Genomic DNA, 22178 nt, shown 5'->3' with positions numbered 1-22178 from the left:
TAGGTCAACTATATTTGGTGTATGGTAATGTTTGTAAGGTGTACATGTCTAGCTGGCAGGTGTCATTTGACCATGACATCATTTTCACAGTTCATTGCACAGTGTTTTTGTGTCTTGATCTGTTTTCTTTAAACTATAGATCAACTATGTTTGTTGTATGGAAGAATTGTTAGCTGTACATGCCTGCCTGGCGTGGTTCAGTGGTCAATGTTAGTTTTTTTTATTCATGTGAAGTTTTTGTGACAGTTGTAGTAAAGCTTTATGTTTTGGACAATCAACATAATACCAATGATTAGTAAATAAAGCGAGACATTTCAGCGTGTGCACTCTTGTTTGTTATTATCTTCAATACTATCTTAGATAAAGATAAACTGTAAACATCAATTTAATATGTATAGCAAAGTAAGATCTACAAATAATTCAACTTTACCAAAACAGTCAATTGACCCCTTCAGGAGTTACTACTCTTTAGTAAATTTTAAACAATTTCCGTAAATTATGTGTAAATTTTTGTGAACTTTTACAAAATGTTTTCTTTGAAACTTCTTGGCCAAATTCATTATAGATAGAGTAAATTGTAAACAGCAAGAATGCTAAGTAAAATGAGATTGACAAACACATCATCATCACCAAAACACAATTTTATCATGAGTTCTATTCTCGTCTATAATATGTGTCTTTTGTTTAATATGCTGCTGGCACATAGACCAATGTGAGCAACACAGGCTCGTTAGAGCCTCTAGTTTTACCTCTTGTTTCTCAATTCAAGAAAGTCCTTTTGTCTGCGAATAGGTGTTTTGATGTGAGAATTGTGATTTTGTAGTTTTATGGTTTATATTTTTCATAATAAAAAAACTATTATTTGTTCGTTTGTCTTTTTATTTTTTAGCCGTGGAGTTGTCGGTTTATTTTTTATCTATACGTTTGATTGTCCCTCTGGTATCTTTCGCCTCTCTTTTAAAAATACAATTGAGTGATCTGGTTGATTTAAAATAATGATAAAGGATAGTATTAATGTGGATTGGTGAATCATACCAACATAAGAAGGTAACACAGTATCTTCTGTTTAAGATTGTTTTAACTTCTTGTGAATCAAGATGTACTAAGTTCAGCACCTGTTTTGTTACTGGCCATTCAGCTTTTTACATTTGGAGAAAATAGAAAGTTGGTCAGTCATTGATCAGAAGGTTTGGTATTATTATCCTAAGGTGAAAAGGGTAAAATTTTAGCTCACCTGAAAACAATGGATCGAATGTGCTTTTTTAGTCATCGTCTGTTAAGTTTTACAAAAATGTTCTCTGAAACTAATAGGACAATTGGAAGAAAACCTGGTCACAATCATCATTTGAGTATCTAGAATAAACATTTTATTGTCAGATGATTCTGTCTGCCAACCAACAGGGTTTATTTTGCTAAGTAACATTTACATTATAGCTGTCGGACAACTTCATTTTAGTCATTCTTGCCGAAAAACTAAGATAAATATGAACTTTAGAAAGCACAAGTGTACATCAAGACAAGATCTTCAAATTGGTCCACATTGTAAAAATCGTTGGTCGAATTTTATATGATTTATTGCCCTTGGATTACAATTTCTAACATTTTCTTTGCATTTTTTCATTATTTTTTATTTGGAAATTGAAGTTGCAAAATTACCAAAATCTGTTGAAATTTAAACACAATTTCAAGGATCATAAACTACAGGTCCAATTTGATTTTGTTTATATTGACATAAACTCATCAAATAGAAAATCTTACTACAACAGGATACGATGATCTGAATTGCAAATTTACGGATTGGTATATGTCCGTGAATTTAAAGGAAGCTTAACTTCCGTATGTTAGTAGTTATCAAATGTACCAGGATTATAATTAAGTACGCCAGACGCGCGCTTCGTCTACAAAGACTCATTATTGACGCTCATAATAAAATAGTTATAAAGCCAAACAAGTACAAAGTTGAAGAGCATTTAGGATCCAAAATTCCGAAAAGTTGCGCCAATTACGGCTAAGGTTATCTGCCTGTGATGAGAAAATCCTTAGTTTTTCGAAAAATTCAATGTTTTGTAAACAGGAAATGTATAAAATGACCACATAATTGATATTCATGTCAACACCAAAGTGCTGACTACTGGGCTGGTGATACCCTCAGGGACGAAACGTCCACCAGCAGTGGAATCGACCCAGTGGTGTAAATAGTTATCCAAGGTACCCGGATTTTAACTTAGTACGCTAGATGCGCGTTTCGTCTACAAAGACTTATCAGTGACGCTCATATTAAAATAGTTATAAAGCCAAACAAGTACAAAGTTGAAGAGCATTTAGGATCCAAAATTCCGAAAAGTTGTTTCAAATACGACTAAGGTAATAGATAATGTTAGGTAATAGATTAAGCATTAACAATAATGCAATGACATTTAACATGTTCAAGTGTATGGATCTCTCTAAAATTGTACTACAAGGTTCAATACTAAATAGGAAATATTGGGATAGATTTTGATGGTTAATGCGCAAAGGGGGGATTCAAAAATTTAAAAAGGGGAAGGGACAATTATTTTAAGGAGTTCATATTTTTTTTTTAAACCTTTAAGAAGAATCTTCAATTGAACAGTATTGCGCATTTTTTTGTATAATCTTTGACCACATTTATTTTGTGTCAGACTTTACTATGTAAGAAAAAAATTGATCCTAATCCAAAATCGGAAAGTATCAAGCTTGAATAATGTGTCCCAATTTGCTCCAACTGTTCAGGGTTCGACCACTGCGGTCGTATCCGGCTGGGCTCAGCGAAGCATTTTATTATGTGAGTTTTCATCATAATAAAAAATATATATAACAGGACTAAACTAACGGTCCTTTTATTGAAACACCTGTCCGTACACCAAGGTCAAACTGTTAGTTTCTAGAATTTGGAACTGCGACACCGTTGCATTGACAAAATTGATGGTATAGGTATTTTTAGTCCTTTCACTGGTCAGTCAATATGTTGAATACTTTCAACTCTGTTCCTCGACGTAGATTCAGTCATTGTGATGTTTGTATTATTATATAATCTTTATTGTCATATTAACAAGTTAAACATGTTAGGGACGAACAGAAAAAAAATTTAACATACACTCAAACATACAATATATATGTATATATTAATTGTTGCAAGTTTATACATTTTATACTGAACTCATTAAGCCTGCCAAAGAAGTCAAGTTATTCGACATACAACATTTTTTTTTACGACCTGTCTTTTTGGAATTTTATACGACTGTCATACAATTGCGATGTTTAGCTAGCAATGAAACCAGGTTCAATCCACTATTTTCTACATAAAAAAATGCCTGTACAAAGTCGGAAATATGGCAGTTGTCCATTTTTTTTATGTGTTTAAGTTTTTTGATTTTGTCATTTGATTAGGGACTTTCCGTTTTGAGCTTTCCTCGGAGTTCAGTATTTTGTGATTTTACTTTTTAATACAAAAGCCTTTATGTAATCATCACATCTTCACGATGCTTTGTTGACTGTCCCTCTCAAAATTTTATTCTTTGTTAACTTTGCTTACAAAAAACTGTTACGAATTCCTATGCTAACTAATAAATTTTTCTAAGGCTTTCATCTCAGTTATTGACAGTCAAAGACTTTTCAGAATGGTCTGAATTGAAAAAAAAGAAGCTGAGAAACCATCCTTTAGAAAACTTTCTTTTACCAAGAAATGTCTTGATAACATCTATTCAGCTTTATTCTTCTTCATAAGTAAAGGCTAAAGTAGTATACCGATTTTCAAATTTCTAAAATAGATTGAAAAGATTTTGCATGCAACCTTGGCTTGTTGAATTACAACTGCAAATCGAAAAAAAAAATGCATTTATCTCTTTTATTATCTGAAATATTACAGATTTGATTTCTTTCAATAAGGGTGAATATATGGAAAGCACATAAAATCGTCGAAAAATCTTCTAAAATTTGTCTTAAAATCGTCAAATCTCTAATTCTACTCCATAGATTTTTCCTAAACAAGAGTGCACACGCTGAAATGTCTCGCTTTCTTGAACTTATCATTGATATTATGTTGATAGTCCTAAATATAAAACTTTACTACAACTCACATAAACTTAACATGATCGAAGAACATTGACCTATTGCCTATAGTATTAGAAAATAAGACCAAAACTCAAAAACTTAACTTTGACCACTGAACCATAAAAATGAAGTCATGGTCACGTGACACCTACTTGCTAGATATATACACCTTACTATTATTCTATACACGTTATATAGTATACCTATTGCATAGAGTATAACAAAAAACAGACCGAAGCACAAAAACTTAATTATAACCACTGAACCATGAAAATGAGGTCAAGGTCAAATGACACCTGCCAGTCCGACACGTACACCTTACTGTCCTTCCATACACCCAATATACTAGACTTAATGCTTATAGTATCTGAGATATGGACATAATCACCAAAACTTAACCTTGTTAAGAGAAATAAGATCGAGGTCAAGTGAAAAACCGGCATGAGGACTTTGCAAAGTACGCACATACCAATTATTGTTATCCTATTACTCATAATAAAAGTGAAATTATCATTACAAAACATTTTAACTTGTTTTTCAAGTAGTCACTGAACTATGAAAATGAGGTCAAGGAAAAGAACAATTGACATGTAACAGACGGAAACTGCGTAACATGAGGCATCTATATACATAGTATGAAGAATCTAGGTCTTTCACCTTCTAAAATATCTAAAAGCTCTTGAATACCGAATAAGTTGGGGAAATGTATATCCCATGTGTAGGAGAAGTTGGTAGATTGCTACTAAGGTGGAGGAAATTGATAATTTCCATATAAAAATTGTCTCGTCTGTCATAGATTCTGGTTCTAAGATGACCGTGTATTCGAAGTATAAGTCTAAAAAAAGAGGCCGAAGAAGCCGCGTCTGTTGTTTCTTTGATTTCTAGTTCTTATGGATGAATATTAATGGAACCCATTCAGAAAAGTTTGAATTGTTAATGGAAAGAACATCAACAATATATCTAAATGTGAAATTAAATTACCTGGGTTCTGTTATCTTCCCGGTTTTTACAAGTGTCTTAAGGAACTCCGACACAATTAAAAAGAAAAAGAGGTCGGCAAGAAGAGGAGCACAGTTCAATTCCCATATGAATGCGGATAATTTGTTAATAAAGTCGACCTCCAAATTCAACAAATATGTTTTCAATAAGAAACCCACTTGTTTCTCTGTGAAGCATTTTTTATCTTTTCGTTTACCATTAACAAAATATGCCGCATGGTATCCCAAAGTAATAGTTTATAGCGTAATCTGCCATTTTTATGTTGCAAAGCATTGTGTATAATTCCTTTAAGACGATTTTTTATTTCTCATGTAGAATGGTGATATACAGGGTTGAAAAATCAATAAATTTGAAATAGATAATTTTACAAAACATCGAGATTTATATTATCCAGAAGTTGTTAAGAGTTTTTGAGAATCCACATCTTGCTAATTACCACTACGCCAGCAAGTTTCATAGTATTTCTGAAGACCCTCTTTCACTGCGGACAGACATTTTGTTAATATAATTCTTTAGTCGAACATGCAGATGAGCCAGTAATTTACCGTTGCTTGTACGGAATTTTGTGAAGCTTAGGTGTCGAATGCAATCCCCCGATCTGTTGTTCAATGCGATGATAAAGATGTCTGATTTTATTTAAGTAAAGTATTTGCTACGTTTGGAAGACGTGTTTTTCAAAATTCAATCTCCATTCCAATTGGAAAAGAGCTGCATGCGTACTTTAACTTCACATTCGATGGCGGCAACGTTCCACTTAATATACGATGTCTCTCGAGAATTTCAAAGATTGATGACTGTTGTAACCACGGTCCCGTCCTTTTTTGTGAGATTGTGACTTTACAGAATGCAACTTATCACCGGAGTCTTACTTGCAATAAGCAACACTACTAGTACTTCTAGTGAAAAAGTAACTGCTGACCTTTCAGCAGCACTTGTGTTTAAACCCAAATTTTGGTGGGGGTTCATTTTGCTTAATTTTTGTTTTTGTGTAGTATTTTGTAGTGTTGTCAAATCGTACACTTTTGCCTAACCGGTTACTCGTTTAATCGTTCGACCTATTAACCGGTTAACCGGTAGTTTAAGTTAATGTTTGAAGGCCTTATCAATAGTACCCTACACATCGATATAAGAAGATGTGGTATGAGTGTCAATGTGACTACATTTCATCCCAGTCATACTTTTACGTTTTTATAATACGATGAATTGAAGTTTGGCCTTTGGTTTTATAAGGTTTGTCTTAAAGATTCCTGTCGAAGTTTGACTTTTAATAATCAAATACACGGTATCAACTATGGCGTTTGTACTAACTTCAAATTGGAAAATAAAAAAAAAAACGTCTTGATCTCGTAGAATTGAATATGTCTGAAAACGATGATTCTTTCATTTTGTCTTGTTGTCTCCGAAATAATGTATGGTGTTTAGTTAAAATTGATTAATCCTGACATTCGTACCATCAAGTATACATTAATTACATGCACATTGGTTTGCTTTTTACAGTATTTGAGTTAACATTTACTTTAAAGTATGACAAAGACTTGCACGACAGAGATTGCATATTCAGATGTAGGTCTACACAATATAAGATCAAAAATGAAATAAGGAAGTAAATCGTAAAATTTAATCGTATTACTGATTAAAAATTACTGTTAAAAAACATGAAACTAATTATGTTTCCTTAAGATCTTGCATCAAGCTGAGAGACAAGTTCTAATTAATTTTATATTTTTGGATTAACAATACCAATCATTATACTGGACAATTGATCCGTCAAATTAATTACCAGGACGACAATTTGTAAAGAAAACACAAATTCAATGATTTCAATACAAATGTATATCAAATCAATTAAAAATGAAAAAAGTCCGGTTAACCGGTTAGCGTTTTTGGTATTCGGTATTCGGTCGTTCGAACGGTTGACCGATTAACCGGTTAACCGTTGATAACACTAGTATTTTGTTATTGTTGGGTTTTTTTCGTCGCTTTGTGGTATTATCAATGCAGTGTGTTGTATTGGAATTGGATAATGATTTTTGATTGCCATCTTGACATTTTTCTTCTTTTTTTAACTTATCTATCAAATTGATCTTAGAATAAAGAATTATTCACGTACACTTAAGTCTACTTCATATCTTGACTTAAATAAAAAAAAATAAAAGAAGAGAGGAACATGATGGGTGAGACAATGTTATATTTTCAGATCAATGTAGCAACATTCAAGCAGTGTCTGCCTAGACATATATCTCCAAGTTGATATGATATTCCAAAGCTTGTGTCTCCATTCATGTCCTTGATAGAAACAAGAAAGCTGTTGAACAAAGTATTCCCAATTCTAAACTTTAAGACTGGTTGAAAAAAATATGATTTATTTTCCCTAATAAAAGAAGAACGTCCAATGACGATACAGATATCTAAATTTATATGAACGGACTAATATCTCTTCATTAACTATAGATTCAAACAAAATTTGACATTACAAAAAGAGGGGGAGAGATATTAGAGGGACAGTCAGACTCATAGATCGAAAATATACTGACAACGCCATGGGTAAAAAATAAAAAAGACAAACAGACAAATAATAGTACTCAAGACAGAACATAGCAACTAGGCAACACGAACCCCTTAAAAAAACTGAAGGCAATCTCAGGAGCTCCGGAAGGGAAAGTTTATCCTGCTCCACATATGGCATCCGTCGTGCTGCTCATGTTATTACAAACCCTGTAAATAATCCAATTCGGTAGGTCACATTCGTGGTGAAAAGGGAAGTGGGTTGTAGTTACGACATAAGGAACATATCCGATATCATCTGTGAAACGGTTATTCCATAAAGGCCATCTAACTCGTGATGTCGTCCTTAAAATTTACGATGGGATAAATTCATCTTCACCATTTGGAACTCTTGGTTTAATAACTTCCTTGTGAGCAGCAACCCTATATCAAGTCAATATTTATAGGAAATACTATCTCGGGAATATCGTATCAATTGGGAGATATATACTCCGTATGTCGGCTCTGCTGGAATGTTGCTACATAGAAATGGAAAGTTCACAATTGGGAAGCTGAATTAAATCATCGCTTTTGTCGTAAAGTTTTGTTTTCAACTGACCCTCATTGTCAATTTCTATATGTAAATCAAGATAAGAGGCAGACTTTACTGTATCTGTTGTATCCTTTATCCCTAGTTCGATGGGTTTAACATAGTCACCAAATTTTGAATTGTTTAGTGAGAGAACATCATCCATATAGCGAAAAGTAAAGTCAAAGGATATTGCTAACTTCTTATCTTTCTTCCTAAAATGTTCCTGTATGAAGTCAGCTTTATAATAAATAAGAAACAAGAGGGACACAATTGGTTCACACTGGAATTCCGACAGTCTGTTGAAAAACGTGTCTTCCAAACGTATGAAATATATGTTGTCAATAAAAAAAATCAAGCACCTTGAAAATGTCAATTTTAGAGATTCTTTGGTTTTAATCTTAGTGATTCCTTACAAAGTAGGATTAATCCCTCCCCAAGACAAGACACTTGTTTCTGCGTTAGCCATTCTTTTTATGAAACAAAGCAATATTAAATCCTTCAATTTGTCTTTTCGTTTTGAATTGGGAATACTTGTGTAAAGTGTAAAACAGTCAAGTGTTTTAATACTACTACAAGATGAGATAGTCTTAGATTGTGTGCACTCTAAAAGATCTTTGGAATTTTTTAGTATCCACATCTGATTCAAGCCACCATTCCTCCAAAACAGGCAGTTTAATAATAACTTTAAAGTCCGGCTTTGATTGCAGATAAAATTGATGATAATACTATAGAAAAAGGTTTCGTTAAGCACTTGGCAGACCCAGCAAAGTACCGTTGTTTGTAACGACACAGCTGTAGTTTAGGTATCCAAAACAGTGATGGAAGATCCAGTTCTTCATCTCTGGTTGAAATTCTAAAGGAACATATAACATAACTATGATTATCCAGGATTTCGTGTTTGGTAGGTGTCGTGATGGTATATGTTGAGTTTCCAAGTGAATTGTCAATAGCTAATCAATTTATCAAGCAGTTTATGTAATGAGATTAACACACAAAAACGATGTTGTTTAGGGCTTTATCTGTGGGGATGACAACATATTTGTCATGGAGGTAGGTCAAGTGCTTTGCAACTTGTGGGTCTTTAAAGATTGGCGTAGCATGGGTATTGATAGACCCATTTATTTTCTTAATTCTTATTTGTATCAACGACCTCACAGCCTTATTCCATTCGGAAAAAAGAAAAAATAACAAAAATACTGAACTCCTAGGAAAATTTAAAACGGAAAGTCCCTAATCATATGGCAAATCAAATGATACAACACATCAAACGAATGGACAACAACTGTCATATTCCTGACTTGGTGTGGTGTGGTGGTCATTTTTATAAATTTCCTGTTTATAAAACTTTGAATTTTTCGAAAAACTAAGGATTTTCTTATACCAGGCATAGATTACCTTAGACGTATTTGGCACAACTTTTTAGAATTTTGGATTTTAAATGCTCTTCAACTTTGTTCTTGTTTGGCTTTATAAATATTTCTATATGAGCGTCACTGATGAGTCTTATGTAGACGAAACGCGCGTCTGGCGTACTAAATTATAATCCTGGTATCTTTGATAACTATTGGGACAGACAATCTCTAATGTAGAAAATGATGGATTGAACCTGGTTTTATAGCGTTTAACCTTCCACTCGTGTAACAGTCGCATCAAATTCTGTAATATTTATAACGATGCGTGAAAAATACAGACATAATAGGTAACTATGTTTCTATGTCTTCTTTCTCGCGTTTAGCCCGTTACCTAGCATAATCCTTGACTGAATCCATCAGTATTTTGATGTTGTATTTGCAATTGATGGATTTAGGCTCACGATATTTCGGACCTTTTCATAACACGTTTTGCAGGGATAATAACGTGGCCAGTCGGATTATATGTGAATTGGGAACTAGCACAGGTTTAATCAGGTTTAGACTTGAAGTAGTCAATACTGAGATCCTGCAAAACGTGTTTGTAATTGAAAATTTTAGTTGCAGTTGGTTCGGTATAGGTATAAGAAATTATCGGTACAAACTGAACTTTTAAATAAGGAGGTATTTTTTAATGAACTAATTTATGATGAAGGATATTGCCCAAATTAACGCTATTGAGAATTTTGTTGGCAAAGGAAATTTTAAGAAAACATCTTTTCTCTTTTTCATCTTTTCCAATGCAAACTTGTTTGAAAAGTCTGTGACTTGCAATATCCGAAATGATAGCTGTAAGTTTGTATAAGTTTGAATGAGGGTTTGTAATAGTGGTTTCCAAACATAAATTGAACAGAGAATGAATTTTTGAAAGGGATAATGAATAAGGTTTTGTGCGAATGTGATGAATACCTAACAGCTTTTGTATAAATAGCAGCAAGTCATTAATAATAGAGTAGGTGATGTATAATGACGATGACCATGACTGCGTGCGTCTGCGACGAGGAGTAGAGTTGAAAATATTTATCACATTCACCGAGCTACAGGAGGGACTAGATAGAATACCTATACCATCAATTTTGTCATTGTTACCAATATGATGTCGCAGTTCCTAATTGCATTTCCAGTAGTCACAGGCACTTGTCTCAGAAAAAAAATTTCCTATATACCTAGGAATTTTTTTTTCTGAGACAAGTGCCTGTGCCAGTAGTCCTCTTTTTGTCTACGGAGAGGTGTTGCAAGTTCAGGATTGTTAGTCTTGTGGTATATTTTTTCGATAATGCGAACTGTCATGTACTAAAATGATCATATATTTTCATTAACAACTTATAGAATAACAAAATTATATTAATTGTTCATATTGTTAACGTTTTACTTTCAACAGATAGTCGGCATTCCTACTTGAACTAACTCTGCCTCTACCCTTGCCGAATATTTTTTTAAGAAGAATTTAATAGTTACTTCTTGTTTCGCTTTATGACATCTCTCACTGGATAATTCAAAGTTCACTGACAATCGGATTACATATCATCAAACTGAATTGAAACATCTACAAATACGAGTAAGTTTGCTGTATATCTTAATTTTCCATTCAAACACACAGGGACTCGGTTAGCAGATTAAAATTTTGTAAATCAGTGTTTTTAATTTATTTTTTATTATTTCCTGTCTATTTGCATTACTATATTAACGTATTTAACGTTGCCATCACTATTTCTTTGTTTTCTGGCAATGTGCAGTTTACTATCCAAAATTCATATACTGAAAAAACCTAGGTAATAGACAGGAAATAATAAAAAATAAATTAAAAACATTGAATTACAAAATTTTAATCTGCTAACCGAGTCCCGGTGTGTTTGAATGGAAAATTAAGATATACAGCAAACTTACTCGTATTTGTAGATATTCAAACATTCATAAGGATGGTCGATTGAGAACTTAACTTAACGACAAAAGATAAACTGAGTATCTATTTTCCCATTATTAACTTTGCATTTATATGAACAACATTGTTATTATTTTATTATAATACGTTGTTTTGATCAGCTAAAATCAATCTTGCGTCATTCTGGAACTAATCTTCATTTCAAAATAAAATATATCATTCATGACTACACGAGTTAAATTCGTATTTTCATGATCGTGTTATTGCTCCATTTAGTAATTGTATAGGGTTGTAAAAGCAATTTTCAGAATGAAGCGATTCCGCGATTCGAACAAAATATTCTTCGGATAACGCTTGAACGTCCCAATAACTTTACAAAAAGAAGGATTCAATTTTTAAATGAAGTATAAATATCCCAGTTGATACGATATTTCAACGCTCGTAACATGGGTTCTTCACTGTGAATTTGAAGTCATCCATTCTAATGTTTTAATGATTCCATTATATTTTATTATTATGCAACGTTATAAATGAAAATAAGTAATTCAAAAATCAGTCTATAAAACTAACGATAAGAAATGTACAAAATGATAAACGAAAATCATGAACCGACTTCCAAAATTGAAATATTAAAAAATAATTATTACGATAATAAAAAATATATTAACATTGTTTTAAAGAATGTTGCTTTCTTTTTTTTTCTTTGACCAGTTCAAGTGTTAGATTAAACTCATTAAAATATACAAACAAATCGACCAGATATCAGCCAAAGATAGCTTTTTTAGCGAAATAGTGAATCATATTCTTGAAAATTAAAGATAAAAATCAATATATATATATTATTGCAAGCAGTCTTATAAAGTAGATTAATCTTTTACTCATGGTTTGATTAGTGTTATTGATACGGTAGAGATATTTTTCATGTTTTTAATTTTAAAAATTATTTCTTAAATCAGTCAAATTCAAACTTGGTAGTCATAATATTTAAATTTTCCCTCGCCCTGCTCGTCCGAATTTATTGTATTTCTACTCTAAATTCAATCGGCTTTAAACAAAACAAAAACAGAAATAGGATCAGTGGCTGCCAGTAACATATTATCTTCTCTTGCGATACAATATTTTATTAAACTTCAAAGTACAGGTTTCTTTTATACAAACAACATATTTAAATACATGGAATACACATAGCAGCCACTGTATACTAGTATATACTAATGTGACTAACTTCGTGACGATTCGACGTAACTACGTGCACCTTCGATACTAATACATTTAAGGATGTACACCTCTTAGGAGCCAAAACTTCCTAGAATTAAATTTTTTTCTAAACCTGGGGCCTGTTTATCGAAGCTCCCTTGGGATTAGGACGTGTCCTAAGACCAACTTAGGACATATCTTAGTCCTAAGTGTGTTTATCAAACATGTTCTCACTTAGATAATCCTAGGGATTGTCATTACTTTATGATACCAATTTAGGTGTCTTAAGAAGGTCTTAGGATGGTCCTAACATTAGGATACATATCTAATATGGTTAATTTATATATAAATGGATTCTGCCCGTATTTTACAGTTTATTAGTTCCTGGAATCCTGTCAAAGTACTAATATAAGGTTTTCAATTTATCGATCAGCCATTCATAACTTTAATATTTAGTTTCCAGGGCCCGTGTCAATGAAAGTATCCTAGGATATGTACTAAGATATGCCATAGCACATTATTTAGGATGGTCTTTGGATGTGTCTGAGACATGTCTTAGGATGTAAAACAAAGCTGTCTTAGGACAGTTCTCGCTACGATGGTCCCAGGACCATCCTAACACATCTATTTAATTGAAAAAATATGTAGAGATTTCTATTACATAGATTTTTTGTATTTTAGTATCTATATGTAAAGAGAGGGAGGATGACTCTTATATGGAAAACAATTAACACAAAATAAAAGTTAAAGATAATACTTAAAAATACGTTATTAAATATGATAAAAGATATAAATGAATTTAATACGAAAACAAAAGTAAATAGTCACAAATATTTGTTAATGCGATATTCGTCCTGCAATTTTAGTACATAAACTAGTTTTGTCCTTAGGTCCACTCGAATTCACCGTTTTTGGTTAATAGTCGCAAAAATGTTGCTTATGATGGTAGTATTTTTAAGGTTTAAAAAAAAAGGCAGCACGAATTAATTTTATGTAACACATTTGAATCTTTAACAAATATTGAAAAATATTGTATTCTATCAATTTAATTATAATAATGTATGATTGTTTAATATTTTATTAGTATTTTTAGTATTGAGTACAAGTCATATTTGTTGTTTTTATTTCTTTTAAGTACATTGTAGCCTTTAGGACTATCCAAAGACACCTATTTGTATATCCTAACTTTAGGACTAAATTTAGGACATATCTTATTTTATGAGACTTTCGTTAACCTGACTTAGAACTAAGACGTGTCATAAGACCATCCTAAGACATGTCCTAGTCCTAGGAAAGTATCTTGAGGGTAATTCACTTTTGTTGTGGAAGAAAAATAACGTCTTGCTAGTTCGGATGCTTTATGATCGTAAGATAAGATTCGTAACAATAACGTTACGTTACATTAACAATAGTGTGCGCGAAAGTACGGGAAACAATTACATAAGATCAAGTGCTAAGGTCTCTTGGTCTATATTTACGACATTCTGGGGGCCTCAAAATGCTTAAGAAATAAAATTATTTTAAATGATAAATAATCAAAACTTTAAAGTTCTATAAATGGATCACATTGAAAGTTTTTTGTAATTTCACTTTACGTTAACTGTCCTTCACAAATATCCTATAACAGTTACTATAGTTCTAATGGATATAACTTCACAATTGGTCGTGTGGTAAATAGTCCTCTAGAAGTCCGTACTTTTGCTGCTCGAATAAGTCCATCTCCTCCTTTGATGACGTCTTCTATTGTTCCTAATCTCCATAAAAGTCGTGGCGATTCACTTCCTAGTTGAACTACGTCACCGATGTTAACTTGTCCAGTATGTTTTCCAGAGGCTCGATGATATTCACGTAATCCGGTAAGATATTCATTAGACCAGCGTTTTGCGAAATGGTCTAATAAGAGTCCTTTTCTCTCAAATAGTTTGTTTGCTGTGATCGTATCAAGTTCTTGAATATTCGCGTTGTGTTTGTCGTTGTGCATCTCTGTGGTCGTAATAATCCTCCCGTGTAAAAGATGAGATGGCGTCAAGGGTTCGGGATCTCTTATATCTGAAGATATATATGTAAGTGGGCGATTGTTTATAATAGTTTCAATCTCAGTGAGTATTGTTGTCAAAGATTGTTCGCTGACGAGTGCTTTACCAAATACTTTCTTTAATGTCATTTTCGTTAAGCCAATTAGACGTTCCCACCATCCACCATACCACGGCGCTCCTTTCGGAATGAATTTCCAGTTGATATGTAAATTCAGCTGACTTTGAAGTGCATTTGATGCGGCTACAAATGTAGGCGCGTTATCAGAATAAATAGTTTGTGGTGTTCCTTTTCGACTGACAAAACGTCTAAATGCTAGAATAAAAGTGTTCAATGACAAATCAGGTACAAGTTCCAAATGTATAGCTCGTATACATGCACATGTGAATAAACATATATATACCTTACGCGGTTGTGTTGATGTATCCTTGATGTGTAGAGGTCCGGCAAAATCTATCCCAGTTGTGCAAAATGGTATGGTGTCTTTTACTCGATCCTTTGGTAGTGGTGGTGGTTCCGGGCTGTTATACGGTTTACCAATTATTTTTTGGCACTGTATGCATTTACGTAAGACACTGTTCACACATTGTCGAATTGCTGGTATCCAGTAAGATGCCTTATATGTGTTATTGTCTGACCGACTCCTGTATGTAGATTTCCTAGATGTGCGTCCATAATAACAAAATATGTAAGTTTATGGTTCTTTGGTAATAATATAGGAAACTTCGCGTTTTCTTCTAGAGATGAATTTTGTATTCTGCCTTTACATCGTATGATTCCATTTTCATCCAAATATAAACGTAACTGTTGAACAAGCGGTAGTGATTTAAGATAGGGACGAAAGATACCAAAGGGACAGTCAAACTCATAAATCTAAAACAAACTGACAACGCCATGGCTAAAAATGAAAAAGACAAACAGAAAAACAATAGTACACATGACACAACATAGAAAACTAAAGAATAATCAACACGAACCCCACCATTTAACTTTCGGATTTAACGAAATATGTTCTAGCTCTTTCACGAACCTGTCTTGCTGTGTATCTTTGATCCATAAATCCATAGCTAATGAAATGTCCTCTTTTGTTAGACTTGTTCTTAGGTTCCTGTCACCTTGTGAACTCCGTAGTCGATATGGACGTTTTTTCTGGCAGTTCTTAACGAATTTCAAGGCGTATCCAGTTACAGTTAAAAGTTTATTTAGATCAGAATACCTGTTCATGTCTATGATTTGTGATATTTGCGGCGGATCACTTGGTATTTTATCGTCACTTCTGTGTGTCTTTGGTCCGGTGATATTAGATAGCTGAGTGCTTATTTCCACATGTCCTGTCCACGTCGGCCATTTACGCTCGTCCGTTGACCACTGGGGTCCATTCATCCATAATGTCGAATCTTCAAATTGCGATGCAGTCAATCCACGTGTTTGTAGGTCAGTTGGGTTCATTTCTGTGGGTACATATTTCCATTCATGAGTTTCAGTTAGTTCTTTAATTTCACTAACACGATTTTTTACAAACTTGTTTAACGATTTCGATGAGGTGAGCCAATGTAGAACTATTTGGCTATCGCTCCAAAATACTGCTCTTTTGATTCCTAAGTTTTTGATTACATCTTTTGAGAGTCGTGCTCCAATCACTGCAGACATTAATTCTAATTTTGGTAGAGTAATAAATTTTAACGGTGCAACACGGTAAACGGAAGCTCCGTATGCTTTCTGACTTGCATCAACAAAAATGTGTAGAGTAGACTCGCTAGTTTCTTCGTCCTCGTTTGCAAAATAGTATCTCTGTATTTGAAGTTTCGTAGTTATCTGTAAGATGTCATTCTTCACATCGGTCCATTCGTTTTCAATTTCTTTTGGTAGTGTCTCGTCCCATGCATATCCTTTTTTCCAAAGGTCTTGAATAAGTGTTTTTGCTCTAATTGTTATCGATCCGAGTAGTCCTAACGGGTCATATATAGCAGAGGACTGTCTCAACAGTTCACGTTTTGTCAACTGTGTGTCCATCTTTAATTGTTTTGTTTCGGCAAAGCTGAGTGTATCTGAGTTTGCATCCCAGCGCATTCCCAATATTTTTGTCACCTTGTCTGCATCCAGTACTTTTTCCGATAAGGCTAAATCTCTGAGTTTGTCGCTGTTCGACATCTATGAACGTAAGTTGAAGCCTCCCTGTTTTAGCAACTCTCTAGATTCATGTATTTAATTGCGGCTTCTTCCGAGTCCATGCTAGATAGTAGATTGTCAACATATAGATCTTCTTCTAGAATAGAAGCTACTTTGCTCGGATTCATGGATAAATGTTTCAGTAATGTTGCGTTTAAAATAAACGGCGAACACGTTGCTCCAAAAAAAACAACTTTGAATCTGTACATAATCAACTCACTTGTTGGGTCAGTTGAATCGGACAACCAAAAGAAACGTGTGGCGTCTCGGTCATCATTGTCAAGTCTTACTTGTAAAAATGCTTTTTCTATGTCCGTTGTGATGCCATATTTTCCTAATCTAAATCTTGTAAGCATGCTTGTCAATTTATTTAATATAGGGGGTGCTGAAGATAGGCAGTCATTAAGGCTGGGTAAATCTGGATTTCCATGGCAACTGCAGTCATATACAATCCTAATAGGGGTCGTGTTTGAATCTTTCTTAACGGGATGGTGTGGTATGTAGTGGATTCTTCCATGCTCGCGATCTATTTCTGTAATGGGTACCTTTTCTATGAAGTCTTTCATCTCCTGTTCTTTGATAATCTTGTCGTATAGATTGAACATATCCGGATCTTTAGCCAACCTATCTATAACATTATGGGTCCTCCTTCTTGCTATATATTCATTAGTTGGTAACTCGGGATGATCTGGTTTCCATGGCAGTTTTGCGACATATTTATTTTCCTTAAAAGTTATGCTAGAGTTTTGGTACTCAAGCATTAGGTTTTTTACATTTTTAGTATTTTCGTCAGAATCCGCCTCTAATCCACTCGACTCAATTTCCCAAAATTTCTGTAAATCGCACTCCTGGGGTTTGTGCGCCACTAAAACATTCATCATTGTAGAGTTCCATTGTTTATTGTCAGTATCTGTGTTCCGCGATCCTGATAGCAAATAGCCTATTTTGGATTTTACAGCTGTTGGGCCGTCACCTCGTATAATTTCATCTTGCACTAAAGACCAGTAGTAGTCTGCTCCAACGAGAAGTGAAATGGAAAACTGTTCATCATGCGTGACTGGGTGAGCAAGTTGTAATCCTCGTAAATAGGACAAGCTGTTGATATTTACCCGTTTCTTCATATGTATTGGTGCGGCAATTTTTAGAACAACTATTACTTCCATTGAAATTCTGTCTTTTCTTTCTGTCTCAATCGATATTGTCGCTTTCTCCAGGTTGCGAACCTCACCTTCTTTCCCGCCAAATGCAGAAATTTGCATGCTTACTATACCAGTTGGTTTGATATGGAGTTTCTCTACTAGTTCTTGAGAAATAAATGAATTCTGGGCGCCTTCATCAAGTAGAATGTTAGTCATAACACTTTCATCATGGTACCATACGGGCGCTACGGCGGTTTTCAATAGAATTTCGGTATGTGCTGTAACGGCAGAATGCATAGCGGCGCGCTTTGTTCCTGTGGTTCTTTGTGGCTCTTCGTTGACAGGTTTTGTAACGGCTTTATTTTCATCTGAAGTGGAGTTTTTATTTAGTAAATTATTACGGCAGATGCTACTGTGATGTTTCTTACTGCAATTTCGGCAACTGTATTTTGACTTGCATTCCGAAACCTTGTGATTACCGAAACAGTTAAAGCAGACTCGTTTTTCCTTTACTATTTGGGTGCGGGCGTTTATATCGGTGATCTTTGTATATTCATTTGGGTGATGCGGGTTTTGACAAAACAAACACGGCCTTTTAGTCATAACGAAACTATTGTTGTTACTATCTTGAGACCCTGTTGACTTCCATTTTTTATTTGTAGTTTCTGTCACGAACGATGCGTTGGGGATACTATCGGTTTCAATAGGATAAGCGTTAGCGGCCTCTTGGATACAAATTTCTTTCTTTATTGCTTTGCGTAAACTTGAAATATCCCAATCATCATTACCGTGGTCTCGAGTAATGTTTTGTCTGACAAAACATGGAAGTTTGTTGAGTATTAGTGGTATTAATAGGCTTCCGTACGATTCCTGATATCGACCCATTCCTTCTAGTTCACGTATATTACTTTCTATTGTGTCACTGAACGATTTCAGTCCCCTAATTCCGGGCGTTGGTGCAGGCAAATTTAGCAAATTTTGCATGTATGCGTTTACTATTTTGTGTTGTTGGCCAAATCTCTCGTGTAGAATTTGTATCCAAGAGGCCGCTAACGCCAATCCTATTGAAACCGATATTATCCCCACCGCATCGTTCGTGAAAGAAACTACAAATACAGAGATACTAATTTGCAAACGAGGACGAAGAAACTAGCGAGTCTACTCTACACATTTTTGTTGGTGCAAGTCAGAAAACATACGGAGCTTCCGTTTTGTGAAGGACAGTTAACGTAAAGTGAAATTACAAAAAACTTTCAATGTGATCCATTTATAGAACTTTAAAGTTTTGATTATTTATCATTTAAAATAATTTTATTTCTGATGCATTTTGAGGCCCCCAGAATGTCGTGAATATAGTCCAAGAGACTTTAGCACTTGATCTTATGTAATTGTTTGATTATAGTTTGTATTAGTTATTTGCATTCCCGAAATACACTGGCTAGCTTCTCCATAAAGTTCCGATTTAAAATAATTAAATCGTTGCACGTCACTCAATGAAGGATTTTCATGTACGGAATTATTATAGGAATCCCAAAAGGCTGACCATTCCAGTAGATTTCCGCCGAAAGTTTGCAAGTTGAGTTTAGGCAATTTGTTATAATGACTTGACACTGTGGAGGTGGGCATGCTTGACTTGCTAAGACTTGTTTGCTCTGAGTTGAAAATTATCTGTTTAGAATGTTCTTGCACGCTGAATCTCTAACTCGTATCTGTCAACTTCTTCAATTTCTTCGTCGAGGTCTTCTCCTTCTTCAATAGATTCTAAAATCTTCTCATTGAGGTCAGACAATGCCTTCTTCTTGGTTTTGATAAGCTCCATCATGGATCTGAGGTATCTTGTTGCGGTTCTTCTGTCGGGTCTGCTTTTTTCAGTAGTTTTATTACTGCTCGTCTATGTGCGGCTCGTACTGTTTTGAGTTTCGAACTCATCTCTAGTTGTGGTTTTTCGTCACGGCACCAATATCTTGAGGACAGCTTTGTTGACACGGCCCCTGAACGTCATGAGTTAGGATGCGCATACACAAAACAAGCTACTAAATTCAATGGTCTACTTTGAAATATAAGGAAACTCATTTTATCGAAAATGAAATCTTTTCCTAATATAAAGGAAGTAGTATTGTTTCATTCTAAGATATATGTGAAGGTCGTTTTGCTTATCTATGACAGAAATTTAAACCATCATCTATTTAATAAACAATTCTTCTGTCGTGATAGGATAATCACCTTTCCTTACTGTGTGCTTAACTTTTTAAGTTTTCATTTTTCCGTCAAAATGTTTATTATTCAAACGTAGGCATCTATATATCGGGATGGATTTTCCAATCCCCTTTTTATAAGAACGGGGGTGTTTAATACATTAATCAGATGCGTTTTATGGAGCTACTGTACATTTATGAGCACTAGCTTTGAGATATGAAAAGAAATTAGATTATGATTTTTTTTTAATTCAATCATTGATATAAGTGATTTGATAAAACAATTATTCGTTTGAGTAACCAAGTTCAATTTTGTCAAACTAAGCAAAGAAACATTTCTGATCAATTATTCACTGTAAGTGAATAATTCGACCCCATTGAATCCGTATTCGTGTGACCTTTAACTTAACCCAATAGCTAAAGATTGGTTACACATGTATAAATCGTGGTCAGCCATTTATAGGAAAAGAATGTCGACAAAGTAAAACAAAGGTGAAACATTTCGTTGACAGATTCGATCCACCAAAAAAATCAGTCTCATACAGGTGAAAACGATAATTAGCATTTGTATATAATTTATATTATTGAGTACATGCAGTGATAATTGTTTATTTCAGGCTGATTGTTATTTAAATATACGTTTTAGTATATTATAAATCAAATATGAGAATTGTAGTCATATCGGTGAACATGAGTTTGACAGCGAGTGCCCTGCAGATACTTTTTTCAGGTCCCACTCCAAACATTAATTAGTTTCTCAAAATCCTGGATTTCAATTTTGTTCCTACTGACTTCATGTGAGGGTCTATCTATAATGTCTCGCAGACCGGCTTATTCTATATAACGTGTAAAATAAAGTATAAACTAAGGGACTTTAAGACAATTTCAGAACCTCTGTAAGAATTAGGACGATTTAAAGTTATACGCAATGATTGTAACAACACCGTCCAGTCTATATGAACGATTCTTTTTTCTTTATATTGCTTTTTCAAAACCATGTCTGTTTTTATTTATAACCAAGGATTTATGAAGAACTATATAAATCATTATCATCGGACGCACATACATGAGTTCATGTTGAGAGAGGTGCACCCCTGAGAATTAGGGAGAAAGAGGATCATATTTATGACAAAAATTGTTTTCTAAATGCTAGAAAATTTAATTTAAAGTTGAAAAATTAATGATTTAATTATAGAAGGTTATGGACATAGGAATCAAATGTATGAACTTGAATAGTAACTCTTTGTTCACTTGTGTATTGGATTTTTAAATATAGATAGCAATAGAATAAACAAACATTCCCTTTGCTGGAGATAGGAAACACTATTGGCCTTTATTTAGATAAGTAAGATGCTTGAACATCATCCATGGTAGAGACTTTTAAGCCACTGGAGCTGCATATGTACTTACACAGTTTCAGTCGATTAAACTTAACCGCTATTCCATGCCAAAAGTGTAAGTGCTCAGTGGTAGAAAGGCATCCGTTCCTTTTTCCAGTTTTTCGTATACAAAAAGTGAAATCACAAAAATACTGAACTTAGAGGAAAATCAATTCGGAAAGTCCATACTCACATGGCAAAATCAAATAACAAAACGCATCAAAAACGAATGGACAAGAACTGTCATATTCCTGACTTGGTACAGGCATTTTCAAATGTAGAAAATGGTGGATTAAACCTGGGGTCTGTTGTTCAACTTGTCGTTAAATTAAACGAGTCGTTAAATTTTACTAATCACTGCGTTAAATTTAATCAGTCCATTATCATGTTGTTCAACTTGTCGTTAATTTTAACGAGTCGTTTAAAATTGTCAAAGTGTCGTTATATTTAATCGACCTCATTGAGGATGATTAAATTTTAATCAGTTGATTAACCTCAATCTAACCTCTCACTTTGATGACAGTCTCATCAAATTCCGTTATGTCTACATTGATGCGTTAACTAAACAGACACAATAAATAAAATAGTCAAAATATGGGTACATCAAGTTAACAACAACAGATCACCG

At 33.9% G+C, this 22178-nt stretch overlaps 2 protein-coding genes across 2 annotated transcripts; both read right to left on the bottom strand.

Annotated features, from left to right (window-relative positions):
- Positions 1-14264: 14264 nt before the first annotated feature.
- Positions 14265-16819, bottom strand: LOC139510186 (uncharacterized). The gene is made up of 2 exons (XM_071296669.1): positions 15699-16819; positions 14265-15312 (listed from the first exon to the last, which is right to left on the bottom strand). The coding sequence occupies exons 1-2, from the start codon at positions 16817-16819 to the stop codon at positions 14265-14267; spliced, it is 2169 nt and encodes a 722-aa protein (XP_071152770.1).
- Positions 16820-16848: 29 nt separating this feature from the next.
- On the bottom strand, positions 16849-19795 carry LOC139510148 (uncharacterized). Its single transcript, XM_071296524.1, has 2 exons — positions 19666-19795; positions 16849-18344 (listed from the first exon to the last, which is right to left on the bottom strand). Exons 1-2 carry the CDS (start codon positions 19793-19795, stop codon positions 16849-16851), a joined length of 1626 nt encoding a protein of 541 aa, XP_071152625.1.
- Between the last annotated feature and the right edge of the window lie 2383 nt (positions 19796-22178).

Source organism: Mytilus edulis, chromosome 1 (genome assembly GCF_963676685.1).
Source record: "Mytilus edulis chromosome 1, xbMytEdul2.2, whole genome shotgun sequence".
Classification (NCBI taxonomy): Eukaryota; Metazoa; Mollusca; class Bivalvia; order Mytilida; family Mytilidae; genus Mytilus; species Mytilus edulis.
The sequence above is the reverse complement of the archived record's forward strand: the minus strand, read 5'-3'. Positions and strand labels throughout refer to the sequence as shown.

Excerpts from the sequence above, each read along its gene's own strand:
- LOC139510186 (XM_071296669.1), bottom strand. The coding sequence starts at position 16,819 with ATGTCGAACAGCGACAAACTCAGAGATTTAGCCTTATCGGAAAAAGTA. Across the intron at positions 15,313-15,698 it reads AAAGATACACAGCAAGACAG|GAGTCGGTCAGACAATAACA; the intron begins GTTCGTGAAAGA and ends ATCTACATACAG.
- LOC139510148 (XM_071296524.1), bottom strand. The coding sequence starts at position 19,795 with ATGGAGCTTATCAAAACCAAGAAGAAGGCATTGTCTGACCTCAATGAG. Across the intron at positions 18,345-19,665 it reads ATACGAGTTAGAGATTCAGC|ATGAAAATAAAGCCGTTACA; the intron begins GTGCAAGAACAT and ends ACTCCACTTCAG.